At 37.2% G+C, this 20,896-nt stretch overlaps 1 protein-coding gene across 3 annotated transcripts in view; it reads left to right on the top strand.

Moving 5' to 3' along the window:
* LOC104612220 (putative ATP-dependent DNA helicase CHR12) overlaps positions 1-18,275 on the top strand; it is a 58,216-nt gene extending 39,941 nt beyond the window's left edge. For all 3 annotated transcript variants that reach the window (XM_019200219.2, XM_010279571.3, XM_088904314.1), the window contains 4 exons: positions 9,288-9,495; positions 9,576-9,729; positions 16,435-17,037; positions 17,231-18,275. In XM_019200219.2, the coding sequence (XP_019055764.1) occupies positions 9,288-9,495; positions 9,576-9,729; positions 16,435-17,037; positions 17,231-17,937 (1,672 nt within the window). In that variant the 3' untranslated portion in view covers positions 17,938-18,275. The remainder of the gene's footprint in view (positions 1-9,287; positions 9,496-9,575; positions 9,730-16,434; positions 17,038-17,230) is intronic.
* The last annotated feature ends 2,621 nt before the right edge of the window (positions 18,276-20,896 follow it).

Genomic DNA, 20,896 nt, shown 5'->3' on the forward strand with positions numbered 1-20,896 from the left:
GCCTTCTCTATGATGTATATTAGGAAACAATGCATCATTTGTTTTTCTTCTGCCATTTTGCAAGAGAAATTTGGTTGGCTCTCCATCTGAACATCTTCTAGCAAGCATTAAGATGTTCCACAAAATCATCATAGAATGGAAGGGAACTGAACTGTGGTATTCCCTTCTTTGGGTGGTGATGTACAAACCTTTTTCAATATATAATAATATTTTATTTTTGGGTTTGGTTGACAAAAAAAGTAAAGCAAACATTTTTCTCTCAATTATTTCCCCACAAAACAAACATGGGAAAAGGAATATTCCCATTATTTTCCCATGTATAACCAAACGATGGAAAGTGAAAATTTCACATTTTCTCATCCCATCCCATCCCATCCCCACCAAATCTTCCCACAAACCAAACAGAGCCAAAAAGTCTTCACTGAGAAATTTGAGAATAGTTTCAAAGTCTTCACCCAGTGAGCTACTCTAATTGTAACAGTCTTTAAGATTGCTTCCTTGTTTCTTTCTCTATTGTCCACACATGTGTTGCCCTTGCACACTTCCACAAGATTCTACCTATTCTCTTTGTGCTTCTCAGAAAGGATGGGCTAAAGAGTCTTTCCAAACTAACAGGAGGGATTTACCTGGGACCAAAAAGAGAGCAAAACCATTATCAAATATAACAAGCAAAAGGACAGGAGATTAAGAGATGGAAAGCACTTTCACAATTCAACTTACACAAAATGTACCAATCAGGGAACAAGCACCAATTTGGTCTTTTCTTTTGCAGCAAATCACCTGTGTTGATGATCCCATAATAAACTTCCCAACAGGAGTAGAAAACTGTTGAAATAAAAATCTGTAAAAGAAAAAGAATATTTCTTGAAGAAGAATAAAAGAGAGAAGAAAGAGAAGAGGAGATTTGAGAGGGAAAAGAGAGCGCAATAATTCTGGCCGCCCTCTTCACTTTACAAAGACCAATATGCCCTAATAGGGTAGCTAACACATAAAACAGCATAAAACACTTAAAATAACTACTCAAAAAGGACCCAACAAGAGTGTTGTGGTCCCTGCTTCCTATCTAAACAATAAATAATCAAAAACTACCACTGAAAACTGCACAAAACTGTCTAAAATCTCAACAGAAGGCATTGACTTCTAGGGAGATAGGGGCAAAGGACCCAACAAGAGTGTTGTGGTCCCTGCTTCCTATCTAAACAATAAATAATCAAAAACTACCACTAAAAACTGCACAAAACTATCTAAAACCTCAACAGAAGGCATTGACTTCTGGGGAGATAGGGGCACACCGAACTTCTTTAATAGGGAAGGAATGGGAAGGGGAAGTGGACATGAGGGAAGAGAACAAAGATTTACAGGCAAACAACCCAGAGGGACTGAGAGCCCACACCCGTCTATCATCCACTGACTCATAAAAAACTTGGCTATCCAGGATATTCAATAGGTTGACAGCTAAGGAGACAGGATTGAATCTATCTCAGCTGAAAATCATTCTCTCTTTATTCTCCCTCTTTTCTTCTCTTTTTCTTTCTTCCAACTGAACCTTTTCTTCTTGTTTTTATCTCATTTTTTCTGTAATCTAATAGCATTCCAAGTCTGCTTTCAGTCAGCTCCAACCCTTTCACCTGAATCCCAGCTCTGATGACAACAGAATTTGGAAGCAGGCTAGCAAAGGCATATTCTAGTTAGGTCCATGATCCACCACTTCTATTCTAGTGCGCCCATCTTTCCCTTAAAGGCTGTTTGAGCTCGTAAGGTGCCATCAAAAGTGGCTTTTTTCTGTTCTGAGCAATTGCTTTTGGCAAATGCTTAACTAAGAATAAGCTAAACAGGAGGGGTATCTCTATTTCTTCCACCAACTATCCACTCTGCAACGTGGAATTGGAGACAGTAGATCATCTCTTTCTGCACTGCCCCTTTAGCAGACAAATCTAGGCTCATGCTCTTGGCAGTCTCCTGCTGAATTGGGTCTTCCCTGAGACAACTTCTCAATTTTTAGAGAGCTGATACACCAAGGGCCTTTCTAGAGAGGGAGGGTCATTTTGTTCATGATTCCTGCTGCTTCCATACGGACCATCTGGATATAGATGAACTGTAGAATCTTTGAAAACTGAGCCTCACAAACTGATGAAGTGATCCAAAACATGACTGCAAAAATCTGGACTAAAGTTTCTAATCTGTCTACAGAGGCACTTTTTTGTAATTAGTATACTTCTGCATTTTCTTTGAATGCTCATACTGTACAATCACTCACTGTAAAGGGAGCTTCTCCCATTTTCTTCATTGATAAGATTATGCTTTACCTTCTCTCAAAAATAAATAAATAAATATATGACTACAGGGATTTCCTAAAGAGGAGATGAGTCTTTGTGGGAGCGCCATAGCAGCTAAGTATTGTGAATTCGAGTGTGGGTAGTCTTCTAGACCTGTTAGTTCTTCATGTGATTGAAAGGCTTCCCAAAGGATTTTGGAGATAATGTTGCCTTAATTGGGTTCAAAGTTGGAAAGGACTTTAAAGGTTAGGTTCTAAGACGGTAATTTGGGTGCAGTTTGATCTTTTGGCTTTTTTCCTCACCTTTATAGGAAGACAATTTTAGGTGTTTATCCACAAAAGGGAACTGTATTATTTAGAATACACCTTTTAGACAACCTCTTTTGTGTATAGAAATTGATTTCTGCTGCCAATTTCACCTGAAACCAGAAGATATTTTCATTTGATAGGTTTAGAGGATGAAATCATTTCAAAAAACTAAGGCCGCATTCGCTTTTCAGTAAGTTACTTAGCCGGGTAAATGCACTTCCCTGGGTAAGTGTTTCTTGGGAAACATTTACCCGGGTAAGTGCATTTAGCCATGTTCTTTTATTTCCCAAGTAAATAAGGCAACGTCCATTTTAGCCACAAAAATCCATTATTAAAAGGGGCATTTTTGTCCCATTCAAGTGTTGGCAACTTTCCCTCCAGATGGGAAAGTTATTTACCCACCTAGGAGATGGGTATCACTTACCCAAGTAAGTGATACCCAAGAAAATAAAGTTTCCCTGGTCCCCACATAAATCTGAAAAAAAACATGGTTTCTTGGTCAATGGGAACCCAAAATCCCATTGACCAATTTCCCCCCTCTCAAAATCCAAAAAAAGAATGCCCCCTAAAAGAAAATTTTAAAGTGAGCTTTTCTGTGAAGCTCTGACTAGAAGGGATTTGGAGGTGATCGAGGTTGATTGCATTTGGGGTCATTATATTTAGGGTTGTCAATGGGTTGGGTCCAACCCGATGGATCTAGTTCTGGGAACTGGAACCGATGGGTCGGTTCTGAGTCCTGATATAGGGTCCCGATTACTACCGGTTCGGAAGCGGTTCCACCTAGTCTTGAACCAATTTAGGCCGACCCGATATATATAATGTATAATATAGTAAATAAATAAGTTATATATACTACATATATAATATAATATATAGAATATTTAATATATTAAACATAAATATTTATTTTTAATTTAATATAATCGGGTCTGTCGGGTTAGACCCGACTGTCCCGAGAACCAATCGGTTCATTTCTGGGTCCAAAAATTACATACCCTATCGGGTCCAGGTCCTCAACATTTCATGTTGGGTCAATTCCAATTCCAGTTGGTTCCGACCTGTTGCCAGCCCTAATTATATTCCCCTTAGAGTAAGGGTTTCATGTTATATTTGAATAATATAGGCTTTCCAAACCCCAATAGATAAAGATTTCTTTTCCCTTACTTTTGGTTTGAATCAAGCTTGGTCAGGTTTTATTCACTTTATGCTTCATGGCCTACTTTTCTTTTAGCAGCCTTTAGCAATCTTGTGTATAGTTTCATTTGTGATTTGTTCTTCATCTTGAAGATCGATTCAAGTTGCTTGGTGTTCTGTGAAATCTACAAGGTGCGGCTGAGTTTTTTCTATGTCTCCTGGGTTCCGGGTGTGATGCAGTTGATAGGTACGGCTGCATAGAGGTTGATTCACAACACAATATTTTTTGTCTTCATTGATTGTTATTTGAAGTTATTAGATGTTATTTTTGAAGTGTTTTAAGAAGATGGACTCTTTAGAAGTTGAAAACAAGCATATTGCTGAATCTGGACAGGTTCCGGGAGCCTCTGTTAACTCTTTACTGGCTGTGACCATAGTCAAGCTAGATGGAACTAATTATCTGGCATTGTCACAATCAGTAAAAATTCATATTTGCAGTAGAGGCAAATGAGGTTATATCTCTGGGAGCAAGAAGGCTCCCTCGGAAGATGATCCATCCTATGAAAAATGGATGCAAGAAAACTATACTATAATCGGATGGTTAGTGAACTCAATGCAACCTCAAATTAGTCAACACTATTTGTGGATGAGTTCAGCAAAGGAAATATGGGGCAGTGTTGCTGAAACCTATTCCTAGAAATTAAATGTAGCCAGAGCATACAAGCTAAGGAGTGATGTGAAAAATTTAAGACAGGGGGAGAAACCTTTTGCTGTTTATTTCTCAATACTGAAATCTCTATGGCAAGAAATTGACTTGATGGAAACTGTAGCCTAGGAAAGCGCTAATGATGCTGAGACCTACAGGAAACTTGTTTAGAGAAACAGGGTGTTTGAGTTTTTGACAAGGTTGAATCCCGAAATATGACATCACAAAGCAGAATACCTTATCCAAGGATAGTGTTTCATTGTCTCAAGCCTATGCCTTGGTAAGTAGTGAAGAAAGTAGGAGATTAGTCCAAGTTCAAGGGGCTGGCCTAAATGATCACTTTGCTAATATGGGGGTGAAACCTAAGGGAATTATAGGAAATCCAGTTGGCTCGGGGAAGAAAGAAATTATTTGTGAGTACTGTAAGAAACCAAAACACACACAAGACAAGTGTTGGAAATTGCATACGGAACTTCTTCCTCTTCGTTTTCAAAAGAAATATAATAATATGAAGGCAAGGAGTGCCAATATTGCTGTTGGTTTAGATAGTGACAGATGCCTAACTGAAGAGAAGATTGCTAGTGAGCAGTTAGCAGCTATGAAGGCAGAGTATGAGAAGTTTGGAAGGATGATCAGTCACCTAGAGGGTGTGGCCTCTTCTTCCAACCCTCTAGGAAATTCAACCTCTTCTGCATTTGCTCATTCAGGTATACGGGCTTTTGCTAACTATGCAACTATCGCAAGTGATCGTAGGATCCCTTGGATTATTGATTTTGGTGCTTCTGATCATATGACCAGTCTTTCCACTTTGTTTATTTCTTATGATTTGCTTCCTGACCGTGACAAAATCACCCTAGCTGATGGCTCTCTTGCTCCTATCTCTGGCAAGGGAACCATCAAGGCTACAGACTCTTTGGTACTTTCTTCTGCTCTTCATGTACCCAAACTAAATACAAATTTGTTATCTGTAAGTAGCCTAACTAAGTCTTTGAATTGTTATGTAACCTTTTTTCCTTCTTACTGTGTTTTTTAGAATCTGGAGTCTCAGGAAGTGATTGGGAGTGGCCATGAGGCGAATGGAATATATCTGTTGGACACTCCTGGACAGGGCCATGGACAACCTGGGAAAGTTGCATTTGGATCTACATCTTCAGAGTCTGTCAATCATGTCATGTTATGTCATTTTTGTTTGGGTCATCTTTCTTTTATTTCATTAAGTCATTTATTCCCAAAACTATTTATGGGAATTAGTTTGTCAAGTCTTCATTGTGAGTCTTGTGAGTTGTCAAAACGTTATAGAAGCAGTTACCCTTTGAGTAATGAAAGATCTTTTCCATTCCATATTGTGCACTCTGATGTGTGGGGGCCTTACCACTTACCCTCTATGGGTGGCTACAAATATTTTATCCTGTTCATTGATGATTTTTCACGATATACTTGGATATTTTTTGATGAAGTCCCGTGATGAAGTTCTCAGACTTGTAAGGCAATTCCATGAATTTGTTCTAACCCAATTTGATACAAGAATTAAAATTTTCAGATCCGACAATGCAAAAGAATATTTTGAGAAAAACCTAACCTGTTATCTCACTGATTTCGAGGTTATTCACCAAAGCTCCTGTGTTAGGACCCCAGAACAGAATGGAGTTGCTGAGAGAAAAAACCGGCATATTGTTGAAGTTGCAAGAAGTATCTTGTTTGCCTCACATGTCCCTACAAGATTTTGGGGTGATATTGTTTTCACTGCAACCTACCTAATTAATCGTATGCCATCTAGGGTGTTGGGGTTTAAGTCTCCTTTCAGTCTTCTTCATCCGGGCAAGGACCTTTTTCCTATTCCACTCCGTGTCTTTGGCTGCACTTGTTATGTACGTATTCCAAGTATCCAAAGACATAAATTTGAACCAAAAGCCCACAAGTGCATTTTCCTTGGTTATTCCCCCACACAAAAGGGTTATTGTTGTTTTGATCCAAAGACTGGAACTCGGTATTGTCTCAATGGATGTCACTTTTGATGAGCTTTCTTCTTTTTATTATCCTTCTCAGGAGAGGCATTGTCCAAAGGGGGTGAATTTGTCACAGTTGTTTGCTCTCCCCCTTCCTGTCCCAGTTGAGTCTTTTTCTAAGCCTCTTCCTCCTTCAAATGAGTCAAGGGAGGATCAATCATCTCATTCTCATTCTAGTGTTCCTATTCCTCCTCCATTACCTCCTTGTCCTCTTTCTAATCCCAGGCTGTACCAACGGCAGAGAACTAGAAGTGAGCAGATTGTTTCCTCTACATCACATGAGCCTCTTGCACTTCCAGTCACAGAAGAGACAACAAGTACTGATACAACCCCTTTGGAGCCATCATTCCCAGACCTTGATGTCCCTATTGCTATCAGGAAAGGTAAAAGGAAGTGTACTGCACACTGCATTTCCAAACACCTTTCTTATAGTTTGCTCTCTCCTTCATATTTTGGCTATCTTTCTTCTGTTGCTTCTAACCCAATACCCAGGTTTGTGTCAGAAGCTTTTAATATTCTAGAATGGAGGGATGCTATGAGAACAAAAATTGATACCCTGCATAAGAATGACACTTGGGAAGTGGTTGATTTGCTTGAAGGGAAGGAACCAGTAGGTTGTAAGTGGGTTTTTACCAACAAATATCATGTTGATGACACCATTAAAAGGTACAAAGCTAGGCTGGTTGCAAAAGGTTATACACAGACATATGGGATTGGCTATCTGGAGACTTTTGCTCTTGTTGCAAAGATGACTTCTGTGAGAGTTCTGCTATCTCTGGCTGCACACTCAGATTGGCCACTTTACCAGCTAGATGTAAAGAATGCATTTCTGAATGGAGAGTTACATGAGGAGGTTTATATGTTTCTGCCTCCAGGTATGTATGAAACAGATATGGAAGGGAAAGTCTGCAAGCTGAAGAAATCTCTTTATGGACTTAAACAGTCCCCTAGGGCATGGTTTGAAAGGTTTAGGGCTGCCCTTGTTAACTTTGGCCATGTACAAACTTAGTCTGATCATACCCTCTTTGTGAAGAGGAGAGGATCTTTGGCAGTATATCTGATAGTGTATGTTGATGATATAGTTGTGACTGGTAATGATGTATTAGGGATGAATGATCTTAAATCTTTCCTTCATATAGAGTTTGAGATCAAAGATCTGGGGGAATTAAGATGTTTTCTTGGCATAGAAGTTGCTCGATCTAAGGATGGGATTCTTATCTCTCAACGAAAGTATGTACTTGACTTGCTCATTGAAACAGGGAAGATGGGTGCTAAACCAGTTGCTACTCCTATTGATATGAGTCATAAACTCTCTGCCTCAGATGGAATATTGTTGAAAGATAAGGGGAGTATTCTAGGCTACTTGGGAAACTGTTCTATCTGTGCATGACTCGGCCAGACATTGCATATGCTGTCAGTTGCATTAATCAGTTCATGCATGCTCCCAGGGATACTCACATGGCAGCAGCAGAACGAATTCTATGCTATTTGAAGGGTTCTCCTAGAAAGAGAATTCTATTTGCTAAGCATGGTCATATGAAGCTCGAAGCCTACACAGATGCTGATTGGGCTGGAAATGTCGATGACAGAAGATCTATGTCCGGGTATTGTAGCTTTGGTGGCAGGTAATATTGTTCTTGGAGAAGCAAGAAACAATCAGTTGTGGCCAGATCTTCAGTCGAAGCTGAATACAGAACCATGGCTCATGGAGTTTCTGAGTTGTTGTGGCTTCGATCCTTGATGGAAGAACTGGGTATGGAGCATGATAAGCCATTGATGTTATACTGTGATAATCAGGCTGCCACAATATTGCTCACAATTCAGTGCAACATGACAAAACCAAACATATTGAAGTTGATAGACATTTCATTTGAGAAAGAGTGGCTTCTGGAGAAGTTTGTCTACCTTTCATCACTTCTGAAAGACAGCTAGCTGATTTCCTTACCAAGGGCATCCCCAAGGCTAAACTTCAGCATGATATAGGCAAGCTTGGCATGATTGACATCTATGCTCAACTTCAGGGGGAGTATAGAGAAGATGGGCCCAATGGCCATAGACTGTTGGTCTTATTTTGTTTCTTTATGTTCTTTGCTGTAATGGGCCTCAACTTAGGGCCTCTGTAAATTACTAAAATTAAGTTAATGAAATAGGAATAGGGGTGTAAGAGGAGATTATGTTCGAAAATCTCTCTCTGAACCCTTATTGCCGCCATCTTCTTCTTCCTCTCCTCTCTTCTTGAAACCTGATTTCTGCTATTCTTAATCAATTTTCTGCAACATTTTGAACAGTCCTTTCATTTCAAAAGGCTGTTTTTCTTCTCTTGCATTTGTGCAGATGCTCGTAGTTCATTAATGATCTTGGCATTAGCTTTGGAAGATTTCAACCCTTCTAATGTGTTTATTTACATTGTAAAGCCTTTGGTTGTTGCTGTTTATTCTCCTACTCTTTTGTATATACATGCATTAAAAGCTTATAGGTCCTTGCATTTGGGATAGTATAACATATAAAATCCTGGGTTTTGGTAACATCTTTTTAAATCCTCCTGCATCTATGTTACATCATTGTGCAATAAAAAATAAAAGAGAAAAACAGAACTGTTTTTAATATCAGCAACAAAAAACAGAACTGTTTTTGAGCCACGCTCAAATTTAAGTTAACATTGTTCTGTAAATAGCATATTTAAGTTTGCAGTCTTCTGGAAGTAGCATATGTAATGTTGTATGTCCAGAAGATTGCTATGTTTTTCCTTTTACTCCTCTATCATCTTTCTAATTAATTTATTGCTATTTCCATGTTGTATTTTGTCCTAACAGAAAAGGAACTTAGCATCTCTAATCGCATTTATTTTTTTGTGCAGCTATCGCATTAGACGTAGACTTCTATTAACTGGTACACCAATACAGAATAGTCTGCAGGAGCTGTGGGCCCTGCTTAATTTCCTCCTACCAAGCATTTTTAATTCTGTGGAGAATTTCGAAGAGTGGTTTAATGCACCCTTTGCAGATCGATGTGATGTTTCTCTTACAGATGAAGAAGAGTTATTGATTATTCGCCGATTGCATCAGGTGAGTTTTTGTAGCTACCCAAATTCTGTTTTGTGTAACCCTTTTCAGTTCTCATTTCTCACATGTTATGGGATCTCCAGGTTATAAGACCATTCATACTGAGGAGGAAGAAAGATGAAGTGGAAAAGTTTCTTCCTGGGAAAATACAGGTCATACTGAAATGTGATCTGTCAGCGTGGCAGAAAGTATATTATCAACAGGTCACTAATGTGGGCAGAGTTGGTCTTGATACTGGTGAGTTTATTTTTCTTCCTGGTTTCAGCCATGAATAATTTTTCCCAATTTTAAGTGTGGATGATTGTTTGTGTCAACAAGGAAGTTCTTATATGCATCTTATTAGCTAACTAACCCCTATCCCCTAGGCAAAAGAATAGAAAAATAGAGAAAGAATCTCTGGTTCTGGTTTCATCTGTTCTCATTTTTTTTTTATGAATGAATATAATTTATTAAAACAGCAATATGAGGCAATACAGTAGACCCAAGAGGAGGCACGAGTTGTTACCTCTTCTAACAAATATTACATCAAACTAAAGCAGAATTGACCAAAATTAACCAGAACTAAAATTACAAAGCAGCCCAAAATAAATGTTCCCTTGAGGCCCCTTGCTTAGCTAACCCATCCGCTAAGGCATTTGCTGATCTTCCCACCCAATGAAAGGTAACATCCATGTCTTTTGTGATCCAGTTGACTTTCCTTAGCATATCTCTATGTCGCCACGTAGCTGAAGCTGGTTCTGTCAGCCATCCCACAACAATCTCAGAGTCCCCTTCAACTACCAAGTGCTGGACTCCTAACTGTTCTGCAATCTGGATACCTTGTACTGCCTCTAATAACTCAGCTCTATTGGAGTCTCCTATTCCCATGGGGCCTGAAAACAATGCTAATATTTTGCTTTCATTATCTCTCAGCACCCCTCCTATCCCGGAAGGGCCTGGGTTTCCTTGGCTGCTTCTATCAAAATTCAGCTTTACCCATCCTTCAGGTGGAGGCATCCACACAACAGAATTCCTGTCCTTCCTTGTATGGCTGTTAGCCACCGCTAACCAGTTTCTCCAAAAATCATCAAAGGAGAACGTATAAAATAGGCCCATAGTTCTCAACCAATGAATGGCCCTAGTTAATATACAGTCCTCAACAACTTGAGTGCTTCTTTCCTCCTCCTTAAATACCCTTGCATTCCTTTCTTCCCATATTGTCCACAAGGCGGCTGCTCTAATACATCTCCACATTATTTTTCCTTGTCTCGTAGGCCACACAAAAAATGAAGGATCGAATAGCTGACTTAAATCTGTGGACAGATTCCACCTGCACCCAAACAAAGAGAAAATCCAACTCCAAATAGCACTAGAAAAGGAACAAGATACAAGTAAGTGAGAGCAGTCCTCACCACTAGCCCTGCAAAGTACACACCAGTTAGGGGACAAACACAAAGAAGGTCTTTTCCTCTACAAACAGTCCAGGGTATTAATCTTTCTATAAAACACCTCCTAACAGTAAATAATAACTTTAGGTGGAACCGGTCTAGACCACAAAAAATTCCTCACTTTTTGCCTGTCACCCTCTTCACAAAAAATTATGATATCATCAGCAAACTGTAGGTGGGTTACCCTAATGTTATTCCTTCATATCTTCCAGCCACTCACTTCCTCTTCCCTATCTGCCTTAGAGATTAATCTGCTGAAAACATCTGCAACTAAGGTGAAAAGAAATGGGGAAAGAGGGTCACCTTGTCTAAGGCCTCTACAGGTAGGGAAAAAATCTTTGACCACCCCATTCACCAAGACTGAGTAATGACAGGAGCTAATACAACCCTTTGCCCAGTTGCACCATCTATCTCCAAAACCACAACACCCAAGGACCTCTAATAAAAAGCTCCAATCCACAAAATCATAAGCCTTCTCCAAGTCTAACTTACATACAAAACCTTGATTCCCCGACTTTCTCATGTCCTCCACACACTCATTTTCTATTAGGATCTGATCTGTTATTTGCCTTCCCTGCACAAAAGTACCTTGTGCTTGACTATTGATGGAGGGTAGTACTACTCGAATTCTTAAGGACAACACTTTGGCCAGAATTTTATAGGTGCTTGTAACCAGACTAATCGGCTTGTACTCCTTACGGTCCTTCACATCTATCTTTTTTGGGATTAGGGCTAAGAAGGTGGCATGAGCTCCAGGGCTTACCCTTTTCGTATCTACAAACTCCTGAAACACCTCGATAAAATCTTCTTTTACCACATCCCAACAGTCCTGATAAAAAGCCATTGTGAAGCCATCTGGGCCAGGTGCTTTGGATCTATCCATTGAAAATATCGCCTGTCGGATCTCTTCTTCACTGAAATCCCTCTCTAACCAAAACACTTGTTCTTCAGATAACCTAGTCCACTCCAAATTCTCCAATGTTGGCCTATTAATCAAAGGTTTTCTATAGATTGATTTGAAGTGATCCACAAACAGTCTTGCTATCTCATCTTGATTTGTGACTTCCTCCCCATTTACCTCTAACTTAGCCACAAAATTTTTCCTTCTCCTCCCATTAGCCAACGCATGGAAAAATTTTGTATTTCCATCCCCTACCTTAATCCATCTATGTCTTAACTTTTGCCTCTAGGAAATTTCCTCTCTCAGAAGAACCTCTTCCAAATCCTTCTTTAAGTTTCTTCCAAAGTGTTCCCTGTTCCAATCCTTGATCTTGGATCTCAACCTTTTTAGCTTCTTGTGGAATCTCACTCCCTTCCACTTCACCCCTCTTACCTCTTCCCTCCACCAATCCCCAATTAGATGCACAAAATTCGGGTGAGTCAACCACATATTCTCAAATCTGAATGGTCGTGGACCAAAGGCTAGTGTTTCAGGACTTAACTGGATAGGGTAGTGATCAGAAGTGACTCTGGGTAAGGCTCTAGCCATCAGGTTCCTCCAATGGTTCTCCCACTCTTCATTTTTTTTTTCATGATGTCTATGATTCAAGATAAGGATTTAATCAAATTCACAATGTCTGTGAGGTTACTATAGGAGATCTATTGACAAACATCGTGAGTGCACTTTATGAATCCATCTTCTTTCTTTCTTGACCGATATCTATAAAACAGGACAAGACTTCAGACTGACAATGCATATGAGATTACCAGTTACCTTAGGAGATTCATGAATGCACACTATAGCACTCAATTATCAACATCTTAGACTATGGATCTTCTTTCTTCTTTTTTGACCAATAATAGAAATACATATTATATATATATAGACACCTCATGAGCTTTTGCAAAATGGAATCTTGTAGATAATAAATGTTTTTTAATATGTTTTTTCAATTAATCAATATAAGCCTAGGGCCATGCTTGGACAAGCAACCTAGGCCCAAGCCTTGAACAAGCTGCCTAGGCTCAAGCCCAGGTCGAGCTTGGGTTGGTTGGCCCCAAGCTTGACTTGGAAATTTGTGAGCCTAATGTAAGCTCAAGTTGGGCACTTGGGCTAAAGTATTGAGCCAAAGCTTGGCTAAAATTTTATGGGCCTAATGCAGGGCCAAGCCCAAACCAAGTTTAAACGTAAAACTTAGGACCAAGCCTAGAATTTTTGGGCCAAGCCTGGCCTTTTCATCTACCTCTATTTAACGTCTCAATCAAATTCCATGAAACGAAAGAAAACTAATATTTTAAAACATTCTATCTCCCCTCACTCTCTTTCTCTCTCCAAGAATTCAACCACTCCTTCCATTGGGTCGGGCTTGGGCTAGGCCTAAAGTATTGGGCCCAAGCTTGACTTAGAAATTTGCAGGCTTGGGCTAGGCCTAAAAATAAAACCTATCCCAACTAAGGTCACAATCGAATCGAGCTCTAATCGAATAGTTTGGGCTCGAATTCGATTAGGTTTGATTCGAGTTCGAACCTTAGGGTAAAGCTTGATTAATTATTCGAGCTCGGGCTCGACCAATAAAACGTTTGGCTCGAAAGCTCGTAAGCTTGGCTCGATTAACACATACACATTGGCTCGGGCCCGTGCCTTTGTTTTAAAAAATAAATAAATTTTTAGAGTTTTATCTTTTTTGGCTTATATTTGAATAAAATAAAATAAAATAAAAATCCATGATTTCAATTGATGGTTAGATTTTTTGTGATCAGGAAGGATAAAATGGAGTAAATGTGTGGCCAATTGACGTTTCAAAGATTGAGAGAGAGAAAGAAAGAGAAGTGATATGATTTCAATTGTAATATTTGCAAGGCAAAATTCATGTTCCATCAATTTTCGTTGAATGTATTATAGAGTATGCCTTACTATAACTTTGAAAAAAAATTTAGATATTTCAATTAGGTAAATGAAGCAAATTAATTTAGTGTAATTAATTTAGTTAATTTAATTTAATTGATTAAATATGGTAAATTAATTAATTACTAATTTAATTAAACTAATTAAATACTTAAATTACATTAATTACTCGAATTTTAAAACAAATAATTTTACAATTACAATTAATGACTTTAAAGTAATTAATAAAGTCTTGAAAATTACATTTAAGCAAAATTAAGTAACTTAACATATGATATGCACTAAGACATTTTATCAAGTGTATATTGTTGGAGGGGTTGGGGGGAGTGAGGGAGAGAGGGTGGGGAGGGATGGGAGGGGGAGAGAGGGGGGAAAGTCAGGGATTTAGCAACTTTTCAAGGAAAATGTTCCCTAGCTCAAAATAGGCTATAATAGGGATATTGGCATTTTTGTTTTATTATTTTTTTATTTTGGATCAACTATTTTTAATTATTTGTAGGATACTTCCATGGTGGCTCCATATATCCATAAAGTAATTAGGTAATTTGTTTTTTAAAATGGTTTTGATCTCCAACAACATTAGATTATATAGATATTATTTTTGGCATCAATTTATTTTTTATATTTTCTTTAAAATTCTTATATGATGTGAGCTTCAAAATTTACAATTAAGAAAAAACTTTACTTTTTTTCACTTGTTCTGATAAAATATTTATTCAGGGGCCTGACGCTAGTTCAAAATGAAAAAGAATGCACACAACCCTGAGTTACACATTAAAAAAGAATTGAAAGCAAGATGAGCTAAATGTAGGGCTCTCTGTACAAACAATATACACCCTCTCTAACAAGACTAGCAGTGGAATTGGCTGATCTTGGAATCCAATGGAAGAGTTTAGTGTGGAAGGAAAGGTAATATTTATATTCTAACAAGTTTGCCTTGATGTGCACCCCTGGATGACCCCTCATTCATCCAATGGTTATTGTAATTTGTTAATCTCTGCTGATAATGATCCATTGAAAATTAACTGTTGAATCATGCCTTGAAGATGTTAGTAACCAAATGCACATGTAGTTGATGCATGTTGGAATGGTAGTATCAGATTGTGCTTCAAGTGTCTGTGTTAATATAGTATGGGTTGCCAATTCTCAATAACTTCTTTTCAACAGTAAAGCTCAAGAGATATCTAGGTCACACAATGGTCCACAAGGTACTGCAGGGGCAGCATACTGTGGAGTTCGGCAACAGATCTTAAATCTTATCGAAGTTCTAATAAGTTTGCACCTACACTTTGGATGTTTTTGGATCGCCCAGTGGAAGTGTAAATGGAATTTGACTCGAGGAATCCTCTTCCACTGATACCAAAGCCCATAGAATATGAATCCATTGATAATGTATTTCTGTTGTTTGGATGCTAGTCCTTGGATTCCACTTCTACTGTTTGGATGCAGCGATGTATAAGCAGAGCACAGTTACACTGAGGGATCTACTGCAAACGGTTTCTAGATTGAAACAACTTGACATGCACACAAACAAACACAGACTGTAGAACAATGGCATTTTGCAATTCACTGATCATCCAAACCCAGTTATCTTGCATAAATCTTCACTTGACTCCCTGTTCTTAACTTGTTCTTGCCATTTCCACCATCAGAGCTTCTCTCTACCAATGTCCTTTAAATTTCAGGCAGTCAGTAGCTGAAACTGTTGCAATTTCCGTATCTCTTGCATCTTTATCATCTTCAAAGAACTTCCAAACCCTAAATAAGTTCTTTCTGAATAGGAGAGAGATGGTTGCTTCAAGATGAATGAAGGTTTTTTGTTAGATTTCTTTGCTGGGAGGGAAAAGAAAATGGCTACCCCCTGCCCTCCACGCACACACAACAGGATTCACGTTTCAGCAAAAATAAGTTCAGTGCACCTTACTAAAAATGTGCAGCAGAAACTAGTTTCCTCTTTTGCCCTTTAAATGAAACCAATTCGCATAAGCAAACTTTAAGATTTACTTTCTCTCTTCCATTTCATTCCCACCCAAATATAGATTTTGGCCACCCTACTTATGTCTTTTCACTAGATGGTTGGCATTTTTCTTTTCCTTTTTCTTTCTTGATCATTGAGATCCTCCTTCTCTGGTTCTGGAAAATTATTTGAGGTCAAAATGAGGTTAGAATTAAATTTGGAGCATCTTCATCATGTAGTATTCTCATTGTTGTTCATCATCTTCATCATGTTGATTGAGGAAATCAGTTGAGATTAGGGAAGGGTGGTTTAAAGGTTTCTTCTGGGTTCATTGTTTTTTTGGGGTCTTGAGGAGAGTGGATTTTGGTAGTAAGTGGTTGGATCTAAATGGATAAGGGAAGGGGAAGTTCTTGTTTGTGCTTCAAGGGTCCTGGAGGGTTTTTGGCTTATTGGTTTTTTCTTATCCTCTTTGTGGGTGATTTCTTATCACCTTTCTTGTACTTTCTCTTTCTTCTGTTTTTCAATAAAATTTCCTTTTTATTTATTACCAAAAAAACTTTGTTCTTAATGTGATTATTCTTATTTTCCTTGAAGTATCTTATGTCAAATTTAAGCTATCTAATTTTTTATTATATTCATCTTTCTCCCTTTAATCGGATTTAACTTGCTGAAGGGAGGAAAATCAAACATATTACTAATAAGACAATATGCAGGATCTGGGAAGTCAAAGAGTTTACAGAATCTGTCAATGCAACTAAGGAAGTGCTGTAATCATCCATACCTTTTTGTTGGAGAATACAATATGTGGCGTAAGGAAGAGATTGTGAGAGCATCAGGAAAATTCGAACTGCTTGATCGCCTACTTCCAAAACTCCAAAAAGCAGGGCACAGAGTTCTGCTTTTCTCACAGATGACACGCCTCATAGACATTCTTGAAATTTATCTGCAACTGCATGATTTTAAGTATCTTAGACTTGATGGCTCAACAAAGACAGAAGAAAGAGGGGCACTACTAAAGCAGTTCAATGCACCAGATTCTCCAATTTTCATGTTTCTTCTAAGCACACGTGCTGGAGGCCTTGGTCTGAACTTACAAACTGCAGACACTGTCATTATCTTTGATAGTGATTGGAATCCCCAAATGGATCAACAGGCAGAGGATCGAGCACATCGCATAGGGCAAAAGAAGGAAGTTAGGGTTTTTGTGCTCATTAGTGTTGGTTCAATTGAAGAGGTTATATTGGAACGCGCAAAACAGAAAATGGGCATTGATGCCAAGGTCATCCAGGCTGGATTATTTAATACAACTTCCACAGGTATGACTCTTGATCCTTCAGCAGTGACTCCATAATAGTTATAGTGTAAAAATGTGGATGTATCTATACGTTGAGATTGAAGAAATTTAACTTGACAGCTTTCAACATTATACTGCTTGAAAATTGGATATGGTTATCAACTTTTATTTATAAAACTTGGCCATGTAAACCTAGTTGATCTTTGTTTGTGCAGCTCAGGACAGAAGAGAGATGTTGCAGGAGATCATGCGGAGAGGTACCGACTCATTAGGGACAGATGTGCCTAGTGAGAGAGAGATAAATCGTCTTGCAGCTAGAACGGAAGAAGAATTTTGGTTGTTTGAGAAGATGGATGAGGAAAGACGACAAAAGGAGAACTACAGATCAAGATTGATGGAGGAACATGAGGTACCTGATTGGGCATATTCTGTCCCTGATAATGCAGATAAGACCAAAGATACTGAACCCAACAGTGGTAGCATTACAGGGAAACGACGTAGAAAAGAGGTGGTTTATGCTGATACACTGAGTGACGTACAGTGGATGAAAGCTGTTGAAAATGGAGAAGACTTGTCCAAGCTCATGACCAGCAGGAGAGAGCATCTTCCTCCTGATGCCAATGAGTCAACCAGTGATCATGTCGGGGTAGAGCAAAAGTTATCAGAGCCAAGAAATGGTGAGTCTATGACCAGTGAGGGAGCAAGCGAAAATTTCATGAGCCGGACCCCGAAGAGGCTCAAATCTGGACCTGTACAGTGTAACAAACCTGAATATGAAGGCATTGGGGACTATGGTTGGAGTGGGGACATCTTTACATGGAAGACCCACAAGAGGAAGAGATCAAGCCATGGTGTTCCAGGTTCCTCATCATCTGATGCAAAAGGACAGAATTCTAATGGCAGAGGAAATGGATGGGTTTGATTGACACTAATCAAAGCTAACACCAAATCACGAAGGGATTTATATGTACTGTAGCTGAGCCTTGTCATTGTAACCTTGGTTTCTGGAATTCTTCTTCAGGGTAGTGATTTTCACACCATTCCTCGTACTCCAGTTGAAAGAGCTTATTTCTGACTGCTGGTGGCTCGTGCCCCTATTCCAATTCATTTATGGTAATTTTTAGTAGTAACATCTCATGATGCAAATAATAGATCTTTTTTCTTTCAAAAAATAGTTACATGATTTACCAAAAGCAGGAAAGATTCAGGGGCTATCTATCATTTTCCTGTTTGAATATGAAGATTTCCATTTTAGATTGAGTGATTGCTTTCGGAGAAGTTTTGGGATATGAATGTGATAAAATCATCGTAAATGGATAAGAGCATATTCGGAATAGATGTGCCAAATTAGAGAATTGAGGCTGAACTTGCTCCAAAACAAGCGAGGCCGGTGTTTCACGTCTGTAGCTTGGCTGCTGGAGGGTGAGAAGGTATCCCCTATGTGATCTATTGTTCTTGATGGTATATCTGAGTCGGGTGATATCTTCCAAAGGACATGGTTGTCCCTTCATAAATATTAAACAGTTAATCAATAAAAGGTCAAAATGAAATGTACACTGACTGAGATCGGGTGTAGTGTGTACCATGATTCAAAGTATGGGAAATGTCAAGTGTATTGGAAAGACAATTTTAAGAGATTCATTAGGATATGTCTTAGATATGCATGTGTATTGAAGAAAAATTAAGATATGCATGAAACATTATAAATACTTTAATAAATTATAAAAATATATCAATAACACTAGATACAAGGCCTAAATAAAGTATATATACATTAAATTAATATATTTTAATGGGTTTATGAAAAATATATCATAGTCAATTATAATTTTTGTGGGTTTTATGAAAAATACATCATAGTTAATTATATTTTTTGTTAAAAGACCTTATACTTGACTATAATTTATAAATTATAATTCTTAAGTTCTAAGAGATGGGAAAACCCCAACTATCCTATCCAACCATAAAGCACACATTGGCATAACTTCAAAGTGAAAATATAATTAATAATTATTTTTATTTAAATAATTATTATCTATTTTTAATTCCAAATATTACAAAAAAAATCAAATTTAAATAAAGATTGTACAATATATTCAAAAAATTATTAAAGAAGAAATTTCAATTGCATTGTGGATATGAAAAATTATCCAATGATCTACAATATATTTAATTCTTATGATTAGATCATAAAAGTACAATTAATTTTTTTGTTCTAAAAAATATAAAGAAATAAAAAATAATAATTATTGAAGAAGAAACTTTAATTGCTCTATGGATATGATAGATCATTCATAGATCTACAACATACATAATCTTTATGAGCATATAGTCTTTAGAGGTAGATAAAAAAATACATTTTTCAATTTTTTTTTGTTATTTTATATTTTTCCCAAATTTCTTCATAAAATTTTCATACATATGCAAATCAACATAGTTTAAACATTTTCAAGCATTCAAGAAAAAACAAGAAATCACTAAGATATTATGAGAAAATTTGAAAAAAGCTTACCTATTTTTGCAATATTTTTTCAAAACTCGAAAAATCTTCAAAAACTTTGATGATTCATGCTTATTTCTTATATTTTTTATAAATATATAACACTCTAAAAATGAAGTTTGGAATTTTAGAGTCATTTGGAGGTGAAAGAAGACTTATTTTGAGGGAAAGAAGCTTTTATCCCCTTCAGTTTTTTCATTTGTTACCTATATCATATCGACCTATACATTCATTACACCACTAATACGCCCAACGCATGGCCGATATGGGTGCAATACAATGAGGAAAAATGATACCACTTATTTCTCATCGTATCTCACTCAATCCTTCAAAGATATGATGCAATAGGCCCTGTATCAAGTGTATCATGTCAAAATTTTAAACCGTGTTGTGTACAACATTATATCCAAGTCATTACGGTAGATTTCCGATATATGTTGATGGTTTGCTACAAGGAGGTTTATTGTTGGTCATTTTCATCAGTGCTCTCATGAGGTTTACTTGGAAACATTGTTTTCCACTTGTTCATAGGGTTGTAAACAAATCAAATTTGAATCAAATCAGTCAATATCTGAATTTGAATCCGATTAGAAAATTTGATATCTGAATTTGATTTGATATACAACGGATATTGAAAATTAATATTCGAATCCGATTAAATATTCAAATATTCGACTCGATTCAAATTTAAATTCGAATTCGACCATTTAATTATTTTAGGTCATTAATAAATATTTTATTTATATAAAATATATAAATATATAAATTATTCATATAATTTATATAAGAATTAAATAATTGGTCGAATTCATATATTTATCGAATCAAATCAGGTCATATCTAATTCGATTGATTAGATATTTCGATTCGATTATATCGAATCTTGAATTAGAAATCAGATTTATATGATTTTGGTAGGTTGAGTTGGAGAAAGGAATGTTGTCATTGTATCTACTTAGATCTTGTTTGTCGTAGTCTAGTCCAGTCCTTTTTTATCATTGTTACTAAGGTTGCATTTATTTCTAGGGCAAAAACAAATATATACCATTCAAAAACTTCTCTTGACAGCTTCATGAATACAAACTAGTTTAATTCTGTGTTCCAACCAAAAGGTTTTTTGTTGCACAGATTCCAAGACTGAAATCCACCTTTTTTTACATTTAATTAACTATGAGTGCAAAGTTTATATCTAAGACTGTGTTTGGTTGCAATGTAAATAAATTTGCACTGATGCAAAACTATGATAGTCAAATGATTTGAGAAAATTCTGATATATTTTTGTTTTAAATTTTAGTTTGTTTTGTTTGATTGCAGTATAAATGAAGTAAATCAAGATCTGAACCAAAATAAAGTAAAACCAAAAACAAAATTAAACAAGAAT

This window comes from Nelumbo nucifera, chromosome 4, assembly GCF_055504915.1.
Source record: "Nelumbo nucifera cultivar China Antique chromosome 4, China Antique-T2T, whole genome shotgun sequence".
In the NCBI taxonomy this organism is placed as follows: domain Eukaryota; kingdom Viridiplantae; phylum Streptophyta; class Magnoliopsida; order Proteales; family Nelumbonaceae; genus Nelumbo; species Nelumbo nucifera.